Source organism: Spermophilus citellus, assembly GCF_964194105.1.
Source record: "Spermophilus citellus genome assembly, chromosome: 4".
Classification (NCBI taxonomy): Eukaryota; Metazoa; Chordata; class Mammalia; order Rodentia; family Sciuridae; genus Spermophilus; species Spermophilus citellus.
The window spans coordinates 113536755-113563281 of NC_138185.1; the positions used below are offsets into that span (position 1 = coordinate 113536755).

The 26527-nt window shown below is 43.6% G+C and overlaps 1 protein-coding gene across 5 annotated transcripts in view; it reads right to left on the reverse strand.

Moving 5' to 3' along the window:
• The window catches only part of MAP2K5 (mitogen-activated protein kinase kinase 5), a 239809-nt gene that overhangs the window by 14227 nt on the left and 199055 nt on the right, over positions 1-26527 (reverse strand). For all 5 annotated transcript variants that reach the window (XM_081290299.1, XM_081290300.1, XM_081290301.1 and 2 more), the window contains 2 exons: positions 25674-25735; positions 22472-22517 (listed from right to left, as the gene is read on the reverse strand). In XM_081290299.1, the coding sequence (XP_081146425.1) occupies positions 22472-22517; positions 25674-25735 (108 nt within the window). The remainder of the gene's footprint in view (positions 1-22471; positions 22518-25673; positions 25736-26527) is intronic.

Here is a 26527-nt window from a genome sequence, read left to right on the forward strand (position 1 = left end):
AGTTTCTGCTATTAGCTAACAACTAATAGCAGAAACTAGAGTTTCTCCTTTCAAAATTTCCTTTTTTTTTTTTTTTTTAAAGGAAATCCATAAAAAGGAAGCAAACTGTTTGAAAATTCTGGTCATTTTGCATCCTGGTTGCAAATAAAAATCATCAATAGAACCTGCTCTTGGCCTTGAGCATTATTTTCTAAAACAAAACACAAAGAACCTGTGGTACTTAACTATTCTGTTATTGATTTACTGTGGTTTGCAAGGTAATGTTGAAGAAGAAAATTAAATGTATAGGAGCTGGGGAATGTGTTTTCTGTGGCAATGAATGGGTGACCTTTGTCTTCTGGGATGGGATCACTGGCTGTGCTCAGGATGAGGGACTGAGGGCCCACACTTTATCTATTTACATATGAGCTGGGTCCTTCACTGCAGGGCCTTATGAAACCCAAGTCTATTTCACTTTAAGAATGACAGTTACTTGATTAGAAGCTTGCTTCTGCTGGTAGCTAGGTTCTGGTTTTCCTGGAGACATTGGTTCAGTGATGTTCACATTGGAGCACTGAGAAGCGTCTATGTACCTGTACCTAAGTCTGGGTTTAGAGCACCAGGACTTTATCTGGCCCATTCATGGCTATTTGGTCTCCTCAGAAAATAACAAAACAGCAGCAATTTGAAGTCCACCCTAGTAACCAACTCAAGAGCAAAATGATCATATTCCTGTTTAGTAAATGGCCTATTTCCAGATCTAGAGTTCCCATTTACCTGCCCCTGAAATCTTTCAACCTTTTCTAAGACTATGAATCTGAAGTTACACTAAGACTTGTACATTTCATCTAATACCAAAACTATGTAACCAACACAAAAACAAAAAACTGGCTTGGGGACATATGCCCTCTGCATGACAACATCAGGAGACACCAGAACAGCAGCAGAATACAGCAAGACAACATCCATAACAATGATCTAAAGGGAGTGGTTTGTTTGTTTTTTAGCTAAATCCTGATGCATGTAATCTGTTTAGGAGGTTGGGGGAGTGCATGATACATTTCAGTGGACCTGCTACTTGTTTGATTTTTTAAAAAATTTTGGTTTTATGTAGGATGATTTCATTTATCTGAACTTGCTTCATAAAGCAGCTCATTCACCACTGGTGCTGAATTACAGAGTGCTGGCACTGTGCATGGCGAAAGCTCTCACTCTGCCCAGTGCCCTCCGTACAGTCTGCTATGAAGCACTGTGTGACGTCACGGGGAAGACAGACCTGCTGTCTTCTGGATTCTATAAAGACTTACGGGGCCACTTAGGGCCCAGTTTATCTTGGCTTCCTCTGCAGAGAGTTTGATTACTTCTGAGATTTATGGCCCAAGTGAAAGGGGAAGGAAAAAAAAAAAGAAAAGAAATACCTTGCAGAGTAGATTTATAACCTCGACTTGTTTTTTAATAACATTAGGGATGACATCCTATGACATAATCTTGGAATGGCTACAGGGCATTTCAGAAACTCTGTGGGAAGTTTTATATTTTGGGTTTGGCGCATTTGTGGTGGCAAGGTCAGGTAGGAAAGGACCAGGGAAATGAGCCAGAGATGGTCAGGGAGTGAGTGTCAGCTGGTTTAATTTTCTGTGTCAACTCTGAAAATTAGATAAACAATGACAAACCAGGCTTTTTAAATGAACTTGTCACTTCTGGTTTTCTTGATACAGGGTAACATTTTTCAAGTCCTGGCAGCCCCCAAGACAGATTTAACCCCTGGGAGGTTTACTCAAGTCTTTGAAAGTCCCTATGTTTGAAAACAAAAGGTTTAGTGAAAGCCTGTACCCCTAAAAGAAAAACTAATATCCTTGAAATTTAAATACTCTTCTCATAACAATGGAGGGGACTTTGCCTAAAACCAGAGGGTCCAGCCTTTTGTGAAAGGTCTCAGCAACTTAGTTTTTTCCGTTCCATCGTTGTCTTTGCTCTACAGGCCAATTCAACCCCTTGGTAGGTTCCTTTGATGGATCTCTCTCTCTCTCTCTTTGGCACTGGGGACTGAAACCAGGGGTGCTAAACCACTGAGCCACATCCCCAGCCTTTTTTTTTGTATTTTATTTAGGGACAAGGTCTCACTGAGTTGCTTAGAGCTTCACTAAATTGTTGAGCTGGTTTTGAACACGAGATGCTCTTGCCTCAGCCTCCTGAACCACTGGGATTACAGGTGTGCACCTCCGTGTCCAGCGGTTCCTTTGATCTTAACTTCCTTTTGCAAATACATTCTTGAGCCACTACTCTAAGCACCCCAGCACTGACCTCACGAGCAGGGGCCGACACTCTTCTCACCGAGTAGGCTCTGCCTGCTCCTGCCCTGCCCTGCTGCTTGTTATGAAGAGTGGTTGGTAGGATCTGCCCTTTTACTGTTTTGTGCTATTGTGAGTCTATACTGCGGCACTGGCACGCTCTGACGGGGGAGGGGCAGATCACTGGATGTTTCTAAGAGCTGCCCTTACTGGCTCTGCTCTGAGGCTATCTAGTCAGTGGTAACCCAGTTTGAACACGGTCTGGAGGAAGCAGTGTCCATATTCACAAGCAGTAGCATCTGAACAGGTGTTCCTACCAGAGCTCCCCTGTCTTCAGGTGGCATAGCCACCCAAGAAATGGCTGGATGGTGCTGCTGCTACTCCCTCAGTTTGTTCATTTGAAAACTAGGCTCAGAGCCGTTATGTGATCTGGCCGAGGTGGAGCTGGGATTTAAGGTGGACAGACTCCACATCTGTGCCTTCTATTCTGACATGGCAAGAATAGCCATGCAACGTGGCAGCTGTGAGCACTCATGCAGGCCAGGGCTTCATGTGGCCTCCAAAGTCCCATCAGAAGTTAAATGTGAATCTGTTTTACAAACAGAGACGCTGCCGTCTGAGGAAGCAAGGAGGGAGCTCCAAGTCTCAGGGCCAGAACTCAAACCCTGCTTCTTGGATGTTACTGTCACTCTTGTGCCACACCCGATGTCCGGTAGAAGTAACTCCCCTAGAAAACAAGGCTACAGACACTATGGTCTGCTCTAGAGAAAATGTGAAATAGGAGACCCAAAGTCCTCCAATCTTCTAGTCTTGGCCTTATTTCTCGATTCTGAGGCTCTTTCTCCTGTTGAGTGTAAAAGGATCTTTTCTTCTGATGCATCAAAACTTCAAAATCACCTATGATGCCAGCTGATGGCTGAGAGGGCAACTTCTGGAAGGCCCAAGTGACAATGTGCCTCTCAAGAAAAGACGCTGGCACCAGCTGCCTGCTCCCATGGCGGGAGATGATCTCCTATCCACGCAATATAGGCACCTGGGTAGGCGGGGAATAAGTCCCCCCTGACCCCCAGGAGTCCTGTGGACTCCATTCTCAATGACACAGCATACCCGCCACCTCCTTTCACTGGGTACAGAAGTCCCAATACACAGGCTGTCACAGAACCATCTCCAGGCACACGATGATGAGTGGCCTAAACTTTCCAGGGCTCGTCACACCCTTCTCCAAGGGAACTTTTATACACGTTCAGTGCCGCGCTCTCCTCACAGATGCAGAGGTGGCGAGATGGGTGGTGGAGCATCCAGAGCCCTGCCCACCACGTATCCAGGACCCGACACTTAGTGGGTGACCTCTTCCCAGAGACCCAGGCCTCAAGGTCCAGCCTGCTCCCCATTTACACCCAGAAGGAGCAGACTTTCCTGGGTTCAGAATTGCGTGTAACTAAAACACAAAATAGAAAAAGGAAGCCCAACTGTTGCATCCGTGCACAGCCTACAGACAAGACGGCAGTGCCCTCAGACAGCATTTCAAATACAGTTTATTAGTGTGTGATATGAAAAGGGTATTTTTATTGCATGATATAATGCAATGGGACCTTGGGCGCTCTGTGGAAAGACCTCACACTCAGAAGTGTAATGAACCCATAGTCCCAAAAACATTATACTGTACATTAACCTATCATTAATGGCACATTAGGGCTAGGGGCATTGCACGCTTGCTGGTCAGGGCTCCATCAGGACAGTGTTGAGAAAACCACACAGTCTTCCCAGGCTGAAAACAAATAGAGAAAATAAATATTCCTGATGTCTACAGGCAGCTTTAAAGGAAGTTCAATCCCAGCTCTGTCTTGCAATTTCCAAGCCTGCTCTTTTAAAAAAGGAAGATATACACCAAACAAAGGGAAAAGAAAAGGACCTTCTTGTAGTTTTCCCCCAGCTACTGGCTATGCAGCTTCAGCACTGGCCCAAAAAAGGTTGGGAGCAGATGATGTCTGGTGGCGTTACAGCTGCCCAGAGGATGCTGGATCTTGGACCTGGACCGCAGAGGTGGGAAGGAGCCCTAGAGGTTGTACATGTACCCCCTCACTTTCTAGAAGGAGAAAGCAAGGCTCAGAAAGATGAAAGAGGAGATAACACATCTTACAGAAAAATAGGCAAAGGATGTTAAAAAAATGGCCAATGAATATAAGAAAAAATATAGTTCATTCTCATTTTAATAAAAGCAATACAAATTAAATAATAACTAGATACCATTTACCACTGATCAGGTTAGCAAAGATTAAAGTCTTATAATCTAGTATCTGAAGAGATGAGGAAGAATAGCATTCTCACATCCAGTTAGGATACACAAAGTCACTGTTTGAACAGTGAAAATCTGAAATGGTCAGAATGTTCTATGACAGGGTCCTGGTTAAACAAATATGGCACATCCATATTGTGGAGTATCATGAAGACATTAAAAAGAATGAAGCAGACCTTTATATGATGTGGAAGGATTTAAAAGGCATATTCATTGAAAAAGCAAAGTGCATAATAAAAAGAATTAAAGATTCTAGGGTACACAAGCTACTATTACCAGTGCTTATTTCTGCAGAGCAGGGCTAGGGGGAGGGGTAGGAGCTTGGGGTTTGTAAAAAGACTAACTTCTTGTGGTATATCCTTCTGTACTATCTGAATTTTAACTATAAATTACAGACTACTTTTAGAAACACACTAATTGGCTGGGTGCAGTGGAACATGCCTGTAATTCCAGCGGCACAGGAGGCTGAGACAGGAGGATTGCAAGTTCAAACCCAGCCTCAGCAACTTAGAGGGGCCCTAAGAAACTTAGCGAGATCCTGTCTCTAAATAAAATATAAAAGAGGGCTGGGGATGTGGCTCAGTGGTTAAGTGCTGCGTTCAATCCCTGGTATGAAACAAAACAACAACAAAAAAGAAACATTAATAAATACACATTTGGGATGGGGTTGTGGTTCAGTGGTGGAGCGCTTGCCTTGCACGTGTGAGACCCTGGGTTCAATCCTCAACACCATATACAAAAATAAACAAGTGAAATAAAGGTGTTGTGTCCAACTACAACTAAAAAATAAATATTAAAAAAATAAATATACATTTATTTTTAGGGCAAGAATAAACATTTTGGGGGCTGGGATTGTAGCTCAGTGGTAAGTGCTTGCCTAGAACTGTTGAGGCACTGGGTTTGATCCTCAGCACCACATAAAAAACAAATTAATAAAAAATAAAGGTTAAATTCTTTAAAATAATTTATTAATTCTTAATAAATAAATAAATAAATAAATAAATATTTTTTGGAGGGGACGTATTGTTTTCTACCACTCATGCTTTATCTTGTTTGGACTTTCCCCAAAACAGAACCAGTGGGTTGGACACTACTGTCCCTTTCCATCAACTGGCAACTTAACTTCTGAGGGTGAAATAATTTGTTCCAGGTGGCCTTCTTACCTGTATACCTTTGATAATGAAATGGTATGTGTAAAATAGAGGGATTCTTTCCAAATATAACGCAGCTATGGACACCTTCTGGGGCACAGCCTGGTCACCCCTGCAGTGACCAAGGAGGGTTGGGAGGTCAGACAAGAGGCTAAGGTCAAATCGAATGTCTTTCTGGGGGCTGGGGATACAGCTCAGTTAGTAGAGTGCTTGCCTTGTATGCACAAGGCACTGGGTTCAATCCCTAGCACCCTCACCCCAAAATAAAAAGTCTTTCTGGAAATATCTTATCTCCCTATCATGTACATGAGGGGAAAGCCTAGTGACCCCAGAACTACACAGCTTAAATAATGTTTGGCAGGCTGGGGTTGTGGCTCTGTGGTAGAGCGCTCGCCTAGCACATGTGAGGTACTGGGTTCGATCCTCAGCACCACATAAAAATAAAATAAAGGTATTGTGTCGACCTACAACTAAAAATATATATTTTAAAAAATAAATAATGTTTGGCAATTGAGACTGAAATATAGAAAGGAAGTTTTCCCTAATTAAATGTGAATAAACTTCCAAGGAGACCCAGGGGCAGCTTGAGGGATGGGTGGGGAGCCTCAAGGTGAGGGCTGGGGCCCAGTAGCTTTCAGAGCCCCCATGTGAGGCCTGCACTGGGCCGTGTTCTGAGCTGCTTCCTCGGGCCTCCCGGCAGTGGAGTCTTATTATTTTGGGCACCAGACTTCCCAGCAACATTTTAAAATGCTGGATTTTATTTGTCCTAGGGTTTGCCAGCATACACGGTAATTAAAATGTTGATTAGTAAACAGTTTAAATATATGACAGACAATGCAGTTAAAGCCTACAGTTAGGTCAATATGTGATTTAGATTTGCCATTTAAAAAATCTCATTTAAATTTTGCATACATTAATCACTACCATACTTCAAGGTTCTGATATCCACCTGACTACAATATTAAAATAAAACTTGCTGCCCCAGGGAAATCCTACTTATTCTTAATTGTTTCGAGGCTTTGATGGGCTTTTAATCTAAGATTAATTTATGCAATTTTAAATAACTCTTCTTATGATTAATAAGCTTGAAAATTAAAAGGAGTCTAAAGCAATTATAATGAGCATTTGGTCATAACCTCATTAGAAGAAGGAGTGAAGGATACAGCTCTGGAATTCTTACAAGACTACAATTTAAGGTTACTTTTAGAGAAGTCAAACATAGTTCCTGAAATTGCAAAGGCAGGTTAGCAAAGGTCAGTTTTAAAATGATGGCTAGTTAGATTAGCATACTAATGATTTTCCCTGATAGTGACAGAAAGGACACTGAAGAGAAGATGCAGAAAGAGAGACAAATGACATGCGGGCAGGAAGCTACAGGCCCTGAGGTCTGGTCCCCACTCTCTTGCTAGAGACCTTCATGGAATTTCAGAGAGAGCGCCAGGATCAGGACATTCCTTCTCAGGATCAATTTTAGTCAGAGTCTGGCCCCCAGGGCAGGCAGATATCGCCTGTGTATGTCCCCCTTGCCAACTGCCCACCTGCTTGTCATGGGTGGCAGTGGCCAGTCACTTCTCTTATAAAGGATCAACAGCTTTCTGCTGCCCGGCTCCTCCCAGGAAGTATGCAAAGTCCCCTTCCAGGGAACCTGGCCACCCAACTAACTTTAATTCTATCATTTCCAGGGTCTTTGTTTGGCCTCCTCCATGTCCTCTACTTACTCTAGTCAGCCTGTGCTCTTTTCCTCCCTGAACATCTTCCCTCTCCCTGGCAGTGGTGATGATGATGAAGGGTTACCATTTATTGAGCACTTACTTTACGTCAGACACTGTGCTGAGCGTGTATCATATTTCTGCCTCACTTCTATGTCCTCTAGCAATGCTCCTGAGGGCCATGTCTCCTCTGCTCCTGTACCAAACTGGGGATCAAACTCAGAGGCCCTTTACCACTGAGCCACATCCCCAGCCCTTTCTTTTTTAAAAAAGTTTTAAGTTGTAGTTGGATACAATGCCTTTATTTTATTTATTTTTATGTGGTCTAAGGATCAAACCCAGTGCCCCACATGTGCTAGGTGAGCGCTCTACTGCTGAGCCATAACCCCAGTCCACCCCCAGCCCTTTTTATATTTTATTTAGAGACAGGGTCTCTCTAATTTTCATAGGACCTTGGTAAGTGGCGGAGGCTGGTCTTGAACTGAGCCACTGGGATCACAGGCCTGTGCCATCATGCCCAGTCACAGAGTTTCTTCTAGTCTGTCTGTACCGTCACACACCTCCCAGCCCTGGACAACAAGTACTCACTGGCTGGCTGTTTGGCAGTAACCCCCTCCCACCACAGGCTCAGCACGGTTTCCTGTTAGCAGAGGCCAGACATGATGGAGGAGTGACTTACCAAAACCCACCCCAGAAGCCACCAGCCAGTGGATGCCAACTGCCAACAGCCAACATGCTTACACCTCGTTCTAGGTCACATTAAGTTCCACTAAACAAATCTGTCTTCCATGAGCTACTAGTTGGAGACCCCCAGGAAGGTTAGATGAGAAGCTCACAGCCCTCTGTTGGTGCCATAGGTCAAGCACTTTACAGTTGACAAGTCCATCTCATGGAAGTTGAAGAGTAACACTCCCGTCCCCTTCCCGCCTCCAGGAGTTTCTTTACCCTGACACACACACACACACACACACACACACAGAGTAGCTCAGGCTCAGACAAGTAAGTAGCTGTTGCTTGTCCAGTTGTCTAGAGGCAGTGCCTGTCCTCGAAACCTTGTCTGCTGACACTCAAATTCTTTAAAAAAATTTATTTTGTAGTTGTAGATGGACAGCATGCCTTTGTTTTATTTGTATTGATGCTGAGGATGGAACCCAGTGCCTCTCACATGCTAGGCAAGTGCTCTGCCACTGAGCCACAACCCCAGCCCCTTCTTTTCTTTCTTTCCAGGTTGCTTCTTATCTCACTGACAGACCCTCAAACTCCACAGTCCTCTCAACGTCACACAGAGAGCACAGTATGTCCGACTGGCTGTTGGACAGACCTCTCCAAGCTGCACCCATGTCACCATGGCTATGGGAAGGAACGAGGCCATGAGCCACCCTGGGGATCTTGCTGCTCCCATTCCTTCCCTGAGCAGCTGTTAGTGTGGACACACCTACCCTCTCCCTCCCGATGGATCCTGTCTGTTGGATTCCCTGTTCTGTGTGTCCTTACTCCTTAGTTCATGTCTCCTAGGGCACGTACCCGAGTTCCAGAGGTTTCTTTTCTTTTCTTTTCTTTTTTGGTATGGGATTGAACCTAGGGGTGCTTTACCACTGAGCTCCACCCCCAGTCCTTTTATTTATTTATTTATCTTGAGACAGGGTCTGATTAAGTTGCTGAGGCTGGCCTCAAACTTGTGATCCTCCTGCCTCAGCCTCCCTAGTCACTGGGACTGCAGGCACGCACCATACATGGGGCCTTGCATGGAGTTCTTTTTGATTGTTAATCTGACAGAGGTTTCTGAACAGCTCCTTGGAGCCTTGTGCTGGGTGAGCTGTGGGTTGCAGGGGTTATGTGCAGGCTGTCTCCTTAACTGTGCTGGCTCCTGGGGGGCAGGATTAGTGTCTGATGGCTTGGGAACCACTTCCTCCTGGTGTGCAGGGAGGTAAAGAACAGTGCTACAGTGGGAACCAGCACGTGGCTTCCTTCACCAACACCAGCCCAAGACAGTGGCAGATGGACTAAGGAAGGCTTGGCCACAGGCACGAAGTGAGGAGCAGGCACAGGCTCCTCACTTGCTGTGCCCAGAAACAGTGTGGTCATGACCATGGTCCACAGCCCACTGTTTAAGTAGCACCAAATCGCAGCACCTCTGCACATGGTGTGTGCTCAGTAAAATCTGTGGGCTCAAAAGAATGGCTCCCAATCTCAAGGAACAACGTCTCTTGAAGCTGCTCGTTTCCATAACCATGAGGGTGGAACTAGAGAGGTGAGAGGTTTGGGGCAGATAACTGACAGGGCACACTCTGCCCTCAGTTTTTGCCATGGGATGCCCAAACCAAAATATAACAGATTCCTCACGGCTTCCCTCAGATGCCAGTTAACAGACCAGGTGCAAACACTGGTAATTGCTTGCTTTCTTCCTGTTGTGTTTTGTTTGGACTGAGGTTCAGCCACACCCTGCCACTTGGGGATGGCGGGAATGTGTGCAGCCACCTACTGTGCCTTGACCAAGGCCCTGCAGGGGTGGGACGGCAGGTGGCAGGGACCTTAGGAGTGAGTGGGGCACTGGCTTCACAAGCACATGCTGCTGAACTCCTACAGGTTTCTTTGCGGGGGGGGGGGGGTGTCCTTGTATTTAATTCTATTTTTCTGAAATAGTTTGATTTAGATGAGATTCTCAGAACCACAAGAACACTCCCCTGCCTACTATGCACCAGTAGATACACCTTTGATGTAGTGCAGAAGAATCCTGTGTTCTTCCTGGCTGAGTGACTCCAGGCAAGTAAGCTAACCTCTAGTTTATTAGTAAAGTGGGAATGAGTATAATCCTCAGTGTTCATGTGAAGGTAAAATGAGATAACTTAAAGGAAAGAACTTCTAACACCTGTGTTTAAAAATTACCTGTTTAGAATAATTTCTATGTAAATACAAAAAATTTTTTGAGACCAGATCTCATTATGTTGTAGAATTGGGACTATAGGCAAGTGCCATTAGATTATTTTTTTTAAGCTTAGGGGACAGAATCCTGTCTGAATTCATCTGCAGCTACAATTTGGGTGCAAATGTGACTCCCCTCTCTTTCAAGTTCTGAGAAAGTCAACTGTGGTACGATCTTGGCTAGTAGATATCAGAGGGTCCATTATTTCCCTTACAATCCAAGTTGTGTTTCACATTTGTGTGCAGAAAGTACACAACGGTCCTGCGAGGCCCAGCTCACCTTTCTCTGCTTACAAAGCCTCCCCAGATGCCCCAGCGGGAAGGAACCCCTCCCCCACGGGGCTCATTTTACCCACTAGTTCCTACCATTTCAACTGACAGCCATTCCTGAATGCGCCACGTGGTTTGAGGGCTGGCCCAGATGCCAACAGAGACAGAGGAAGCTGTTCCGTGCTCTCCATCGCAGCCTGACAGCACGGGAACCAGTCCCTGCCAGGAGGTGTAAGAGGTGCACCAACAGAGGTCCTTGCTGGGAAGGAGGAGGATGTGCCCGAGCAGGTCCCCATCCCAACTGGGGAGGCGTTGGACGGGCTGTGCCAGTTGGGTCTTGGAGGCTAAGTAGGAGCTCACCTGTGCACGAGAGGCACAGGCCTTCCCAGAGGAGGAGGAGCAGCGTAGGCATGGGGGACATGTGTGGGGACTGGGGACATCAGGGGCATCCACAGGTAAAGGGGTGGCTGGGCCAAGGGGGCAGGAGGAGCAGGTGAGGAGCAGGTGAGGGCAGACCCTGGACAGCAGTTGGCGTTCTACCCCATGCAAGGCTATTTCTATCCTCACAGTCCCTGTGGGACTGTGGGCTGGCTGAGGACGGGACCGGGTCCCAGTGAGGCTGCTGGGCATCAGGCAGGATGCTCCCCATGAGGCTGAGGCTGGCGACATTTGTGATGCCCACAGCGTGTGCTCGCCTACCTTCCAAGGCAGAAAGGGTCTGAGCTCGCGCTTGGGCCAGACGTGCAGAGAGTGCTAATTCAGTTGCCCCTCAAAGCCACACTCACACCTTTGGAGCTTTGGTGATTAACCCACTTTTGGTTGCTGCGGTGCTGCTGCCCAGACAGGAGCCCTGGAAGGAGGGGGTGCCCAGCCCTGGCTCTGCCGACCTCCCTGACAGGGGCCCAGGCTTGTTCTAGAGATAGAACTTTCCAGCGAGGATCTGGGGCCACAGGCCCCGCCTGAACCAGCATTCCAGGGTTGCTGATTTGCCTTCCCGAGAGTCAGAGTGAAAGCATTCCAGAGGCAGAGCTGTGGCTTAAAAAAAATCATGTTTAATTTAAAAATTAGAAACTGGAGCAGGCTGTGAGCACAGGGGTTGATTGAAACAAAATTTAAATTCCTGTCAAGCCCATTTAAACACGGGGGCCCTTCATAGACAATTAGCTGCTCCCTGTGAATGCTGAATAAACTCAGGCCTGGTCACTGTGAGAGGAGAGGAGCCTACTGCGAGGCGCTGGAAAAAAATTAACTAAAATCAGGCTGTATGAAATATTCAGCCTTCCAGTGTATCACAGGGGTTTGAAAGTGTAAACAAGACAAAAATCGATTCCTTGGTGCCCTCAAATCAATCCCCCAAAATGGTTAGGGCATCTGTTTCTGCTAAATTTTGTTTACATCGGCAGATTTGCCTTAATTGCGGTTGTTTATCTCTCATTGTCCCTGGGGCCCTAATCTCCCGATTACTAATACTTAACACTCATTTCACATCTAAAGCTACTTCTAATCCTCAACAGGTTTGGGGGGCTCTTAAAATTATTGAAACCACAGAGGCGGGAGACACAGCCGCTTTGTGAAAGGAACATTTTCTTATCTACTACCAGCTGGGCCCAATCATCACCAGGGACGGCCACAACAAAGGTGCTAAAAGGCTCTTCCACAATGACTGCTGCTCCACTGGGGATTCAGAGGATAAAAAAGAGCTTTGATGGAAAAATCTGAACAAGAGGCTAAAGCAGTCCAGCCAAATAAAGTTACTGTCATAATCAAATGCTGTCAATCACCATGAAAATCCAATTAAAAATGTTTCAGCACAGCCCTCTTAAGTGGAAAAATGTACCCTATTTATACAAATTTTTGTCCACTCCACTCCGATCCCACAATTAGAAAGTCCTGCTATTAATTGAATCCCCCCTCCCCCCAACTTTAAAAGGAGGAGCAGGACGCTCGGAAGGCTTCTGAGGGAGCCGAGACACACAGGCTATTGGTATACAATTAAGAGTTAATCGGGTTACATCTGAAAATTCCATTTTTATTTGTGTCAAGGGAACCTTTGTGTGAATAAACGAAGGGTACCTACTCTCCTTCTTCAGAATCAGTGACCATTTATATTTAAGAGAACAGAGGAGCGGTAAACCAGGATACTGGAAAGAAACTAGTCCAAGCTTCGGCAAATGTCTCTCGGTAGACCAAGGCCTAATGTTTAATTCTAATCTTGAAAATTAAATAGAGGACGGAAGGCCCAAATGTCTCCACTGCCTTTCTCGGTCTCCAAATGGCCATGTGAACCTCAAGTTTTCTGCAGGCTGATCTGCCCCAAACAACTGTGCATCTGAAGCCACAAGGCTCAGCAATCCCCAAAGGTCTCTCTCAGAACTGCTACAAATTAAAAAGCAAACAACCCATTAAACAAATCCAGCTGGTTACAACTGTAAATAGAAGGCTTCTAATAATTTTTCTAGCCCTTGAAATTCCTGGTTAGACTTATTAATAATTGATAAGAATTACAGCTATTTATTGGTGTGTACTCACAGGAAAACAACTTTGCTACCTTCAACAGCGATTCCCAATTCCCAGGGACTAGTTTTAAGATCCTTTTATTGTCTTCCTCCAATGGCTCAATGTTTCTGGTCTTTTTCAATCTAATCCATTATTCCCAAGAGCTGGGGGACGGATGGCATGCATCTGATATGATCGATGGGGTCCCTGCTATCAGCCTGAACAGGGAAGACAATGCTGGCCAGGGGGTCCCCTCTAGGTCGTGTTCTCGACCTCAAGTGGACTTAACCACAGTGCTGCTGACCAGCAGCTACCTGCTTGGCACTTTCAGGCTGTTCTGTACATCCTGGTGACCCAGGTGTCTGATCTGGCCTAAGTGCAGTGGTTGTCAAATGCTCCCAATACTATCCTGCTAATCCTGCAACTTCCTAGAAATTTCATCTTATCCCATGACCTCTAGGAAGTCAAAGACCTTTCTTCAGACTGTGTATTCTATATGGTATCATGATGTCCACAGACTGCTTGGGTCCGTTTCTGCAGCTTTATGAGTTCCTAGAGAACAAGGGACATGTCTTGTTTGACTTTAGCTCTCCAGTGCCTAGTACAGTATTTTAGGGACTTGGATTAGAAAAGCACACGTGTTTAGCCTGAATGATATTAGAAAAGGACAGACAGGCACTGATTTATAAGATCATTGTCCTCCTTCAAGGAACTTACAATCTCGTTGGAGAAAAAGGTGAGTTTCATTAAAACATCAGCTTCACTTCTGGCTGCTCCTTACTATCGTTTAGAGAACATTTTTTTTTTTTTTTTTAAAGTGCCTGCTCCTTCAGCCAAATGCCAGAGATCCTCTAATCTAGGCTGGGATCCTGGCACCTCCTTTCATTTTTGAAACCTCCCAGATGATTCTGATGAGAAGCCAGGTAAGAACCGCTGGGCCACATGGACCAACTCTGGAGGAATGTGTCATTAGCTGCTGTGCCAGGTTGTTACCATTCATTCTGGAAGGCTTAGGGAAGGGAGTAAGCCCTGAGAAGGGGAAAAACTTCAGGGAAGAGGACAAAGACCTTCAAGGAGAGGGGAGAGGGGGACTTCTAGGCTGCAGTTGCCACCCAAATTTCTGAGTAGTTCCAATGGGGACCTGCGGTGTAACAGACTCCCAAGACACCCCCCCCCCCCCCCCCCGCAGGTCCCAGTGAATCTGCATGGGACCTAAGAGGAGCCTGTGAGTCTGGCAAAGCCCAGTGAATCTGGCATGGGGCTGCTGTGCCACGTCCATGCACACATATATGGAACTTTGGTCAGAATCTTCCACTCTTCTTCCTTTTTCTAAACCCTTCTTCCTCCTCCTCAATCCCCTTTGTCTGATCTACTGCTCTTTCCTCTATTTTGATGCAATTGCTTTTTTTTTTCCTTTCACCTTTTTATCCTTCTCCCCCTTACTTCATCTAGCATGATAGTCTCCTGTTCCATCTATTTACTGGCAAATGCCATAATGTCATTCTTTTTTATTGCTGAGTAATACTCCATTGTGTACATGTAGGACATTTTCTTTATCCATTCATCTGGGGAAGGTAGAGTACCTAGGTTGGTTCCATAGCTTGGCTATTGTGAATTGAGCTTCTATAAACACTGATGTGGCTTCATTGCTGTAGTATGCTATTTTAAATCTTTTGGATATATATTGAGGAGTGGAATAGCTGGTGGTGGTATCATTCTTAGTTTTCTGAGGAATTTTATACTGTTTTCCAGAGTGGTTGCACTAATTTGCAGTCCTACCAACAACATATGAGTGTACCTTCCCCCTCACATTCTTGCCATTATTTTATTCTTTTTTTCTGATCCTAGGGACTGAACCTAGGGGCACTTAAACACTGAGCCACATCCCTAGCCCCACCTTTTTTTAAAATATATTTTTTAGTTGTAGATAGACACAATACCTTTATTTATTTATTTATTTATTTATTTATTTATTTATTTATTTATTTATATGTGGTGCTGAGAATCAAACCCAGTGCCTCACACATGCTAGGCGAGAGCTCTAACACTGAGCTACAACCCCAGCCCTAGCCCTTTTTATTTTTTATTTTGAGACAGTGTCTCACTGAGTTGCTTAGGGCCTTACTAAGTTGCTGAGGCTGGCCTCAAACTTGCAATCCTTCTGCCTCAGCCTCTTGAGTCACTGGGATTATAGACATGCACCACCACAACCAGCTATTATTTATATTCTTGACAACTACCCTTCTGACTAGAGTGAGATGAAATCTCAAGTGTAGTTTTGTTTGGTACCAGGGATTGAACTGGGGGCACTTAACCACTAAACCACATCCCCAGCCCTTTTTATTTTTGATTTTGAGACAGGTCTTGTTAAGTTGCTCAAGGCCTCAATGTAGTTATGATTTGTGTTTCCCTAATTGCTAGAGATATTGAACATTTTTTCATATATCTGTTGACCATTTGTATTTCTTCTTTTGAGAAGTGTCTGTTGAGTTCTTTTGTCCATTTATTGATTGGGCAAACAACCACAATCTTAAACAGGCAATCACCACGGTGTTAAGAGATCTGACTGATTGATGGAAGAAAGTTACCCTTAACTGGGGAGTCAAAACTGTCAGATCACCGTGATCAAGGAAGACAGACTTTATCTGTATCTCTCTTGCCATGTGTGTTTATATAAAGGTACACACATGCGTGCGCACACACACGTGTGCTTATGTGCTAAAGTCTCATAAAAAGATTAAGTGGTCACATCTGAGGAAAAACAAAGCCTGTTTTCTGGGGTTATAATCTCTCTGTTCTTGCTGAAGTGCTAACGTGTCATCAAAAATTCAAATTAAAGCTGTCTGATTTAGTGCGATCTCAAGCATCCAGGCAGTGATTCTGCTGTTGTAATTATGTGCAATTAAAAAGCTAAAAGCAACTTCTTTACTAGTGGATCCCTATTTATAAGCAGACGCCAACAGATTATTTTAATGGCCTTCAGAACTTGAGGAAAGAAATCATTACACGGCTGTCAAGTGGACCCCGTGTGCAGCCCCCACGCTCCTGCGATGGCTTTTGTGCTTGAAGGCACCCCAGCCAGGACCTCTCTCTGCAAATGAGCTGCTTTGTATGTTCCTCTAAATGAATAGCCAAAAGCAAAAATGATGTCTGCAGAATGGTGGCCAGACATGAGAGCCTGGCCCTAAAGGTTCGTTTTAAAACATGCTGTATGTGACATACACAATAGCTAAATGTATCGAGTGACAACCAAGTTCACAAGTGTGTACTAACCATGACCAGTGTTTTAAAAAGCTTGGATTTTTGCAGGCACGGTTATCTCTGAGCCCTATTCTGGGGACTGTGGAACTGCCTGGTCTCTTCACAGGACTCATACAGGCCCCAGGGTCAAAATGAAAGGAAATTTACTTTTGGCCATTTAGTAGAATGTGGTGGTAACGCTGAAATTTCTTTTGAGTCTAGTGCTCCCAGATAGAAGGAACAGGTGAGAAATCTCCCCACCTTTTATGTCAATCACAAAGGACATCTGCTCTCCCAGATCAGACCCTTCTCCGTGTTTCCTCATGACCTCCTCAAGACTTGCTGGGGTTCCATTCACCTGCCTCCACACAACCTTGCCCCTGCCCCTTCCTTTGAGCCATTCCCCATTAGTAAACATTCTCTCTGTTGTAATCTCCTGAATAAAAATCATCTTCTTAATTGTCTGGTGCATTCTGTCTTTCCCAGTGATCATAAGGTTTGGGTCTAATAATGACAGACAAAGTCATTTGGCGTGAACCCCAAAGTCACACTAGAATTTGAGCACTGAAGACAAAAATCCAACATGGTGCTTCCTCTGCTTCTTAAAAGGGACCATGTAGATGCCCAATTTATCATACATCTTGATTAACTGAGAGAACAACCAACTAGACTATGTGAAAATGTAATTACAATCAGGTTTGGGAAAGCAGAAAAGCTACCAGTGACAATTTAATTTAGAGGAGTTAAACAAGTTAACATCTCTTTGCAAGTAATTAAATGTTTAAACAGATTTTTCTAGAGCAGTTTGGTGTTTATTAGCCCCCAAACATTACCACCTCTTATACATAAAGCCTTCAATGAGAAATGAGATGCCTTCAAGTTTGCAGCTGCTGGAATTAGACGAAGGAAAAAAATCCAAAAGCACTATTTTGATTATAACCCACACCCCTCCCCCTAAGACCCACACCTGCTTCTTGTATTTCCAGCCCCACTATTTACTTGCTTTCTAAGCAAAATGTTAAATTTCAATTGCAAACTATACCCTGTGTTTCTTCCCAGGAGCCTGACTGGAAAAGCAAACCCCAAGAAATGCTAAACGAGGACGCCCTGCTCTGGAATGTACAAGGAAATGCACAAAATAACAGCCATTATTAGAACCTAAGGAGAAAACCCATGTTTTTAAACAATTACTAAAGCAGTATAGTAATAGCATAAAGACAATTTCTGCGCCAGCTTGTTTCTCTGAAATTCTCTCTGCCACTGAACAGCTAGAACAGATAATAACTATTAGTAAATCAAACTCCTCTGCAATATCCAGCTGTGCCTCACGCATTTACATACAGATAGAATGGGTATATGTTTTTAATATGTATGGGATACGTACTTTTCCCACAGCCGAAGTGCATGCTACAAAGGAGGAGGAGAATGGGAATCGGATCAGCATGAGATAATAAAGTGGCCTAGATAAAGTATTAGCCAGCGATTGATCTCAAACCGGGATGCTGCTTCTCCTGACCTGATTACTTACTATGCATAGATTCCATTAAATAGAGCTTAGACATGGGAAGCTCCTGGAAATACTCTAAATGCATAGAAGGATCTACAGCACTCTGAGCCCAAATTGTAACCGTGTGGTTACCCGCGGCACTCGCCCTCCCTGCCAGAGCCAAGGCCCTCATTCAGAACAGGCTGGGAGGTTAAAGGGCTGCCAGACAGCTGATGGAAGCCCTGCTGTGCCCGACAAGGAGGGGCCTCCCCCACCCCCACACCAAGCAAGCACCCTTCCAGTGAATGAATGCCCCCTCCTGAGCTGCCTGTCTGGTCCTGGCCACACAGCCCTAAGGAACAGAATGGGAAGGTAGCAAGGGAGCTTAGCAATCATTTAGGGTCATGGTCTCCTTTGCAAAATTAGTGATAGGCATGAATTTCTCTTTTCAGGAAAAAAAAAAAGCAAATCTTCACAAGCACACATGAAATGTTAGGGGTTCTAACAGACTTCCTGGAGTCATAGACCCTGGGACAAGGCCTGCTGATTCAGTATGTCCCCTTGATTTTTGGAGGAAGATGCTGAAGTAAAGGGGATGGGGCACTGTTTGGGTGACACAGGGAAGGGCCCATGGCAGAGGCTCTGTCCGATAGGCCACAGCCCCACCTGAGCAACCAAAGGACCTAAAGGAAGGTTAATTCCTTAGGAGGAATTCTTTATAGAAACAAGTGGTCTATAATGTTTTATCATATCTCTTTAACTTAAAAATATTTAAACATGTAATTCGAATAGTGAAATCAGACTAGAACCCCTATCCAAATGCTCTCTTCTTTGGTCATCTCTCTGTCCTTGAGTTTAAGGGTCTGATTTTGTTTCCTCAATCAGATTATTGGCATTTTGGGGAAATTTCTCTACCACCTTTCCATTATTTTCTCTCCCCTCTGCTGGAATCTCATCATTCTTTTTTTGACTTGCAGAAGTGGGTTTTTCCCCATGTGAGCCAACATATCCGTGGTGGTCTGAAGCCTGCAGTACATTCTACCTGCCACCTCCTCACGCTCCACTGCCTGAAAACTTTTTTCTAAGTTTGTTGATCCCAGGCCACCAGGCTGGGCAGCACATTCCAAGGTTCTCCCTGTGATTCACATCAGTGTGATTTCAAAGTGGGTTCTTCAATAATGGAATCATTACAGAGGGGCGGAAAGAGTTGGGGGTTCCCTATCTTGGCTGCCCATGGCTGGCTTTCCTTTGTGGAGTTTAAAGCTGACTCTCAATTCATGCAATAGGCTCTTAAAGAGCTGAAGAGAAGGCGCTGCCTTCCTCATTATGAGGGACTTCCCTATGCATTAGATGAGTAGTGAATTTCAAGAGAATTCACTCAAGGAAAAAGGTCCACGTGGACGGGTGTGTTGTGTTATTTCTATATAGTCAAGAATTTTCAGACCTGGATATTAGAATTCCTTCTGTAGAAGAGAAATTTCACTGGGTACAGCTCACAGTGACTATGTTGTCTCTCTGAACTCACAGCTTTGAGGGCTTAGGATTCCATCAGGTCAATCAATGTCAATGGGTTCCTGTTGGAGCAGGCACTAGAGGCTTCCCCCTGCTCTGAGAAGGTCTGGCGCCTACACACAACTCCTCCTTTGCCCTTTTTGCCTAGAATGGCCTCTTGGAAAACTCTATTAAAATCCAACCCATCCTCCGAAGGTCCTTTTCAAAAGCTACATCCTCAACACAGCTTTACTCAGTTGCCCAAATTCCTTTATAAGAGCCACTTTATTCTGAACAGTTATCTGTGTCCCTGACATATACCCTGCAACTCTAAACACCTGTGGCCTACTTTATATCTTCTGCTGGGTCTAGTACAGGACTTTGCACTTAGTGATCTATAAATACCTACTGAATTCTATCACTTACCTGGTCCTGAGACCTTTTTAAGAGGATATAGATGCTGATGATGAAACTTTTGAGGGAATTCTTATGAAGCTTAATGGCTATACACTAGAAAACTGCATCAGCTCATATGGACCTTGGTTTCCCAAAAATGTGTTAAGGGAGTTTCTTAGTCTAGCCTTAAAAGTCTTCCACTTAGGACATAAAAACTGACAATCATCTGAAGAATGAACACCCACAAGAGAGGGAATTAAATAACCAGATAACAATGAATTCTAACACTCAGGTTTTAATGGTCTCAAGAGTTGAACCTTGAGTTTTACATTTCATTTTTAAGACTGACTTGGTCAGTGATTTTAAGACTTGGTATTGAGCATCCTGGCATCTACAGTGACCCCACCCAATAAAAAGACAAAGACAGCTTGAGTGCCCACTATGTGCACAGCCCAGGCCAGGAGTCAGGGTGATGTGGCCCACCCATCCCGTGTTCTAATTTCCTTAGGCAAGGTGTGTTGTGTTCACCAGTCAAGCCAATACTTGGAGTTCATTTAGGAGTGAATGGTGAATCTACAACTCTCAGTATTTCCACCAGACTCCATCTCTGATTTTCTTCTTTTGATTCGGAAAATGCAAACCCACAGGGAAACCTTGAAAATCCTGCAGGCCTCACAGCTGACGCAGCCCAAGCTGTGCAGCCCACGTTGGTACCCGCTGGCTGGAGTTACTGTGCTTGGGAGAGAAACTGCTCTTTTTGCGAAAGGCAGAGGCCCCCCACCCACAGTGACAAATGGGCTCTACAGTTCATGCATTCCAGAGGAGGCTCCTGGCTTCCAGATGGGAGCACCATCACATAGCTTGTAGGGGGAGAGGGAAAAGGAAAAATTAAAGCCATTAATATGCTGGGGGGAATAAAGAAACTGTTCCTTAAGACTGGGTCCCTAGGATGTGACACAGATTCATGTCAAGGGATAACCTACTTCCTTTCCTATCCCCCGCTGGATCTAACCTTTTGGCAACCTTGACCACAGCAGCCCCCACCTCCTGTTTCCAGCCTCCACACCCAGCCCCTACCAAATGAGGGGTGCCTCGTTACTGCTATTCTTCTGGGAATAAACGCATTTAAAATCAAACAGTGAGTTGTACTAGAAATAATGTTAAATTAAGTATAGGATGGCGCTTCTGCTGACTACACTTTTCATTGTATTGTATTGATTTATTGATATTTATTAATTAAACATTTGGGACAGCACACACCAGGGCATAAAGAGATACATCTAAACACCCCTCCATACACACACATGCACGTACATCCACATTTACTTGCTTCCCAGGCACTGGAAGATCTCACCCTTTAGCCTTATCTTTATGACTTGCTACCCTGGAGAGGTGTTCCTTATCCACACACACATCCATTTACATTTATGTGTATGTGCATGATCTGCAGATGTTTTATTTATAAGTGGCCAACTCGTTGCAGCAATTGAAACATGCATTTACAAATAGATATCTGTTTTATGAAACCCCATTCCTTTGTTTTAATAGCTGAGCTATCGAGCCATAGCTTAATAATGCACAAGGTAAACATCTCTGGAACCTGTTCCAAGTCTTCTCAAATGTGACTAACTGCAAGGATTCCCCAATCACCAAAGAGAAGGAAAACCAAACCAAACCAAAAACCAATAAAACCCCAAACCCATCCCAGTTTATTCTAGACACGAAACCAGCATAGCTGTAAATTGCAGAGGTTTTAGGGTGAACTTTAACTTGAAACTATGCTAAAAATTGAATTTTTGCTCTCGGGGCAACACAAAGGAGAAAAGTCCCTACCTGGAGAGCACTCATGATGTAAAAGGGAAAGGTTCTCTATGGGTGGAGAGGAAACCTATATTGTATAAAAGTTTGGGCACTTAGAGCATTTATTAGGATGGACTTTGAAGAATAAAAAGCTCTGGACCAATATCTGTAAAATGTACACTGTTTAAAAAGATAAAGGAAAATCAGTGGTGATTTGCTCTGATTGCAGTGATCTAAAGACAGGAAGAGGTATGCAAAAACTTGGAAAAGAGTAGACCATAATTATTATTTACTAATGCCCCATCCTAACGTCATTCTAACAGCTTGTGCATTGTCAAATCAACAATCTGCACTAAATAAATGACCATTTGGGAATTGTTAGGGAGCTCTCTGTTCCTCTCCCTGCTTGAGTAAAAACTGTCATTTGCAATCAAAGAAGGCTGCCTTGGAACTGAGGACACAGTGCTGGCAGCCTTGTAGTGTCTGTTTCTGAGGAAAGACCAAAGATTCACATTGATTTGATCTTTTACAGCCAGCCTAATTTCATTCCACATGAATCCAGGACTCCATGCCATAATCAGACTCCGTCCTGTAGGACTGCACCAAACACTTAACACACACTGACTCTCCTCTCTGTTACCAGCCCTTTGGCTTCCGAAAGGCTGTAACAACAAATGAGGACACAGAATAATTGACATTAATTTTGAGGTTCTTGAGGGAGGCAGGAGAGTTCTGTACTACATTTCAAAAGGGTGGTAGGTTTTAAAAACGTAAGAACCATATTTGAGGATATGAGTTTCAGAAACACCTACCTAAATCAAGTATACGAGTCTGCCTTTCCAGAGCCTGTGGATTTTTGAAACCCCACTCTGGTCTTTTTAATAGAATGTTAAACATAAATGTATAACTGGAGAATTTGAATGGAACTAAAAAAATGAACTTACCATCAATTCCTCAGGTGCTGGCCTTTCTTTTGGCTGTTTTCGCATGCTGTGGGAGAAAAAACAAAAAAAACCCTCATATTATCTATATCATTCATAAATTTTTGCTGTTAATTTACACCTCTGACTATTTTTCCTTGAATTTGGATGTTTTCAAAATCCATCATGTTCAATTCTTTATGCTCAGGCATAAACATATATTCCCTTTCTTTAATTTTGGCCTTTAATCAGATTTCTGGGGACTTCATGAATTAGAAACACAAGGTTTTTTTTTTTGTTTGTTTGTTTGTTTTTGTTACATTTGCAATACAGGTAAATAATGAATTTGAATTTATTGTACTTCTACTTCTGAAGTTAACATGGAAAAGTAGCAGCAACATTTTTCTCTGATTCAGTTATCTATTCATTTCAATTTTTTTTTTTGTCAGTACTAGAACCCTGGGATGTGCTGCAGCCCTAATCTCCCAGCCTTTTTTTAAAAAAAAATTTTTTTGAGATGGGGTCTAAGTTGTCAAGGCTGGCCTTGAATTTTCAATCCTCCTGCCTTAGCCTCCTGAATCACTGTGATAACAGTCATGTGCTCTAGCACCCAGCTCAATTTATTTCAATCTTAAATCAATATATTTCTGTTTGGTTACTGGTATAAGACAGTAAAAAAAACCACATGTGACTGTCAAGTCAAATGATAATACATTTCATTCCTTTACTACTATTCCCAAAGACAAGTAGTATATAAAAGAGGGCAGAAATCTAGATAATGCTGCGAAATTACAGATAGGTTCTTATACATTATCTTGACTTGAATTTATTTTGGCTACAATGCCAGTTGATAATTCATTCAACAGCTATGGGACAGCTAAGTTTGTTTAAGCTGCTTAAAGAATTACATTCTTCATGCAAAATATTTCTTGTCTCCCATCCAAAAGTATAATTAGTGGCTGAAGCATGTACTTAGCTATGTGATGAAACACATAAATGGTACTAAGTGACCGTGGGTACTGCCTACTTGATGACCATGTTTGTTCTAAACTTGGCATCTGTGGGATGAAGACATGAAAAGAGACTCCTGCTTCTTCAATCATTTGGAAAAGAATACAGATGACTTTTCTTTATAAAATCACCCTCTAACAAGAAAAAAAGAAAACCGTTCATTATAATCTCTGCATTTGCTGACAGTACTATTTTTTAAATAGAGAGATTTAATGATCGTTTTGTAAACTAGAACCGTAGTTATGAACCATTAATGACATCGAGGACATTTGCCTTCCCTATAAATAACCATATGCACCTCTCAAATACTGCATCCATTAGCAAGTAATTCAAGCTGTCTCACTAGTGGAGTTGGTAACAGTCCTAATCTGACATTCCAAAGTAGCTGTATCTCTTGGGAAAACAAGGCTATTACCCACTATTATTTCTCTTTCGGCTTGACATCTGTGGAAATTACAACACAGGTTATCCCTCCCTCTGTCTCCATAAAACTTTTATCTAACAATGGATTAATTTTTTTGGATACAAGGGTAGTAAAGCCTTACCCACTTTTATCCCTGGTTGTCTGGGTCAGTCCCACTCCTGGGATGGTTTCAAGACCACACAATGAGATAAGTGGTCTGTCACAAATCCAACGTCTCTGGAGCCAGGAGTGGTGATACCCAAAAGGGGTTCCAGGTAACATAGGAATTGCATGGTTTGTTTTTCAATTTTGCATCTCAAAGTGGAGTATGCCTATGATGTGATTCTGAGTGCTTTTAGTAATTCCATTTAAAGGAAATTAAGAAATTAATAAATAATTTTGTATAATGGTTCTAACATCATTAATGAGATTCAGAAAAGCTAAGGATTCCAGTGTTTAACCAATATGTATGCTTTTTTCTCAACATGGCATGCTTTGGGAAAAATAGGTTTTTAGAACAAAAAAAGTCCCTAAAAGCTATAGAATACATATACCAAGTATTTTAAATATATAGAAACAGTGTTAAAAAATTTTAAGTCCGTGCTGGGGGTGGAAATTTCTTCCCCACATTTTTTTTTTTTTTTTTTTGCTGTGGAATATAAACTGCATGAGACATTTTTATTAAGAGGTAACATATTACACTTAGTCAAGAAGGTGATAAAGCTTGACGTTTATATTAAGGAATATTTCTTGGTTTCACTTTAGCGTAATCATCAGATGGATCATGGGGGAGGGGACAGGGTACCACCACTCCATTCAGCACAGATTCCTGACTGTACTACCTCGCTGCACCCCAGGATGGAAGGACTCCTTCTGACAGGTGCTGCCTGTGTGCTTTGCACAGTGGACTGACTGAGGGGGAGGAAAGCAGGACTTGGGTGAGGAGGGAGAGAGGAGCAAAGGGAGTTATGAAGGAGTTCCAGAATGTCCTTGGGGACAGTCATTCCTATCTAGTTTCCTCCTCTCTCCCGGTGATACTCCATGCTGGGGTGAGAGAGAGGGCACAGGGGTGCTGCAGGACAGGGAAGGGGAGAATGGAAGGGGCTAATGGAAGAAAGACACTTCCTGGTGTGAGGAAAAGATAGAAGGCTAGGGAAGAACGCTGGGAAGACAGGGCATGCTTCCCCAGGTGCACGGGGACCTGGGGTTCCTCGGGGTTCTGAGGATCCTTTGGTCTAAACCCGGATTCCTCTTAGTTCTTTAAGGGTTGAAGAAGGCCTAAAGGAACTACGCTTTCAGAATCTTTCAAACATCAAAATTCAGTGAAATGGGACCCCAGTATTGTGTTTAAAATATAACCAAAGATAAAAGTTATTTACTGAAAATCCGATGAATTAATAAACTATGCTGCTTCCACTAAGTGATAGGCAGTTTTATGGGTAACTTGAGGTTACATTAATAAAAATAAGCTTCATATGTCTGTTCAATAGGGTCTATAAAATTGTGTATTTCTTAGGGAGGAAAAAAAAAAACCAGGATGGAACACTGTTCTGTGCTCTAAGAAGGGGCCCGACTCTCAGCAGTTTATTAAAACAGGAAGAAGCCTCCGAAGTACGTTTATGACCCTTTGTGTAAATAACGTTTACATAATTTAAACAATTTCTTCAGCTTTGCTGTCCCATCTGCCCAAGGCCCTGAAGTCCCTCCCGCCTCCAAAAGGAAGCAGGGAGAGCCATAAGGTCTCCCGGAGCCGCGAGTTAATGGCATGTATCATTTACATTGAGGGCATGGCATGTTTGCAAACAGGCTCACCACTGAGTGATGAAATGTACAAATGGCTCGGAGAACTCTCCAACCGGAAGGACGGGCGAATCCTGGGATGGAGGAAAAACAAGTCACCAAAAGTCACGACCATTGCTTTCCTTTCTTTCCCTTCTGCCCCCCCCCCCCACCAGGAGCAGCATAGAGACAATGACAGGAGGCCTTATCCAATTAAAAAGACGGCTACACCCTCTTCCCCACATTTAGGCAAAAATGCCAAATTTCAAGGCACACACATTTTATGTTGGTGAGAAACATGTGAGCAAAGAGGGAGGGGAGGTGAAAAAAGGACAATGATAGCCACAGGGTAGGAAGGAAGGTGGGGAAAGTGTAAATGAGAAATTAATGATTATTTAAGTAACACACAAATGGTCTTGTAATTAACAAAGAGCTGTGAAATTATTCTTGTGTTGACCTTTGTTTCTTTTACTGGGTTTGCTATTTATTTACACTTTCCTGTTTATTTACATTTATTTTTGTATATTCAACTGCTCTTAACTGCTTGTCCCTAAACTGGTACCTTTGTGTCAGATTATTAAAAAAAATAAATAAATAAATAAATAAACTGTAAAGAAAGGCATTTATAGAGAAAGTTGTTTCAGGAAAAAGAATTTCAGCCTCTTTGCCAGTCTGGGCCAACTTGTCATAGGAGAGAGCCAGCGAATGAAGGACGCGAGGAAGACGCCCACCACCGCCACCAAACCAAACTGGGATGGAGGTGCGAGTCCCCGCAGAAGAGGAGAAACTGCACAGCAGCCGCCGCCACGGAACACGGGGAGAGGGGGCCCCCATTACCATTTGCAAAGGAAGGCTTTAAGAATTTAGGAGTTTTTCCAAGAATGACA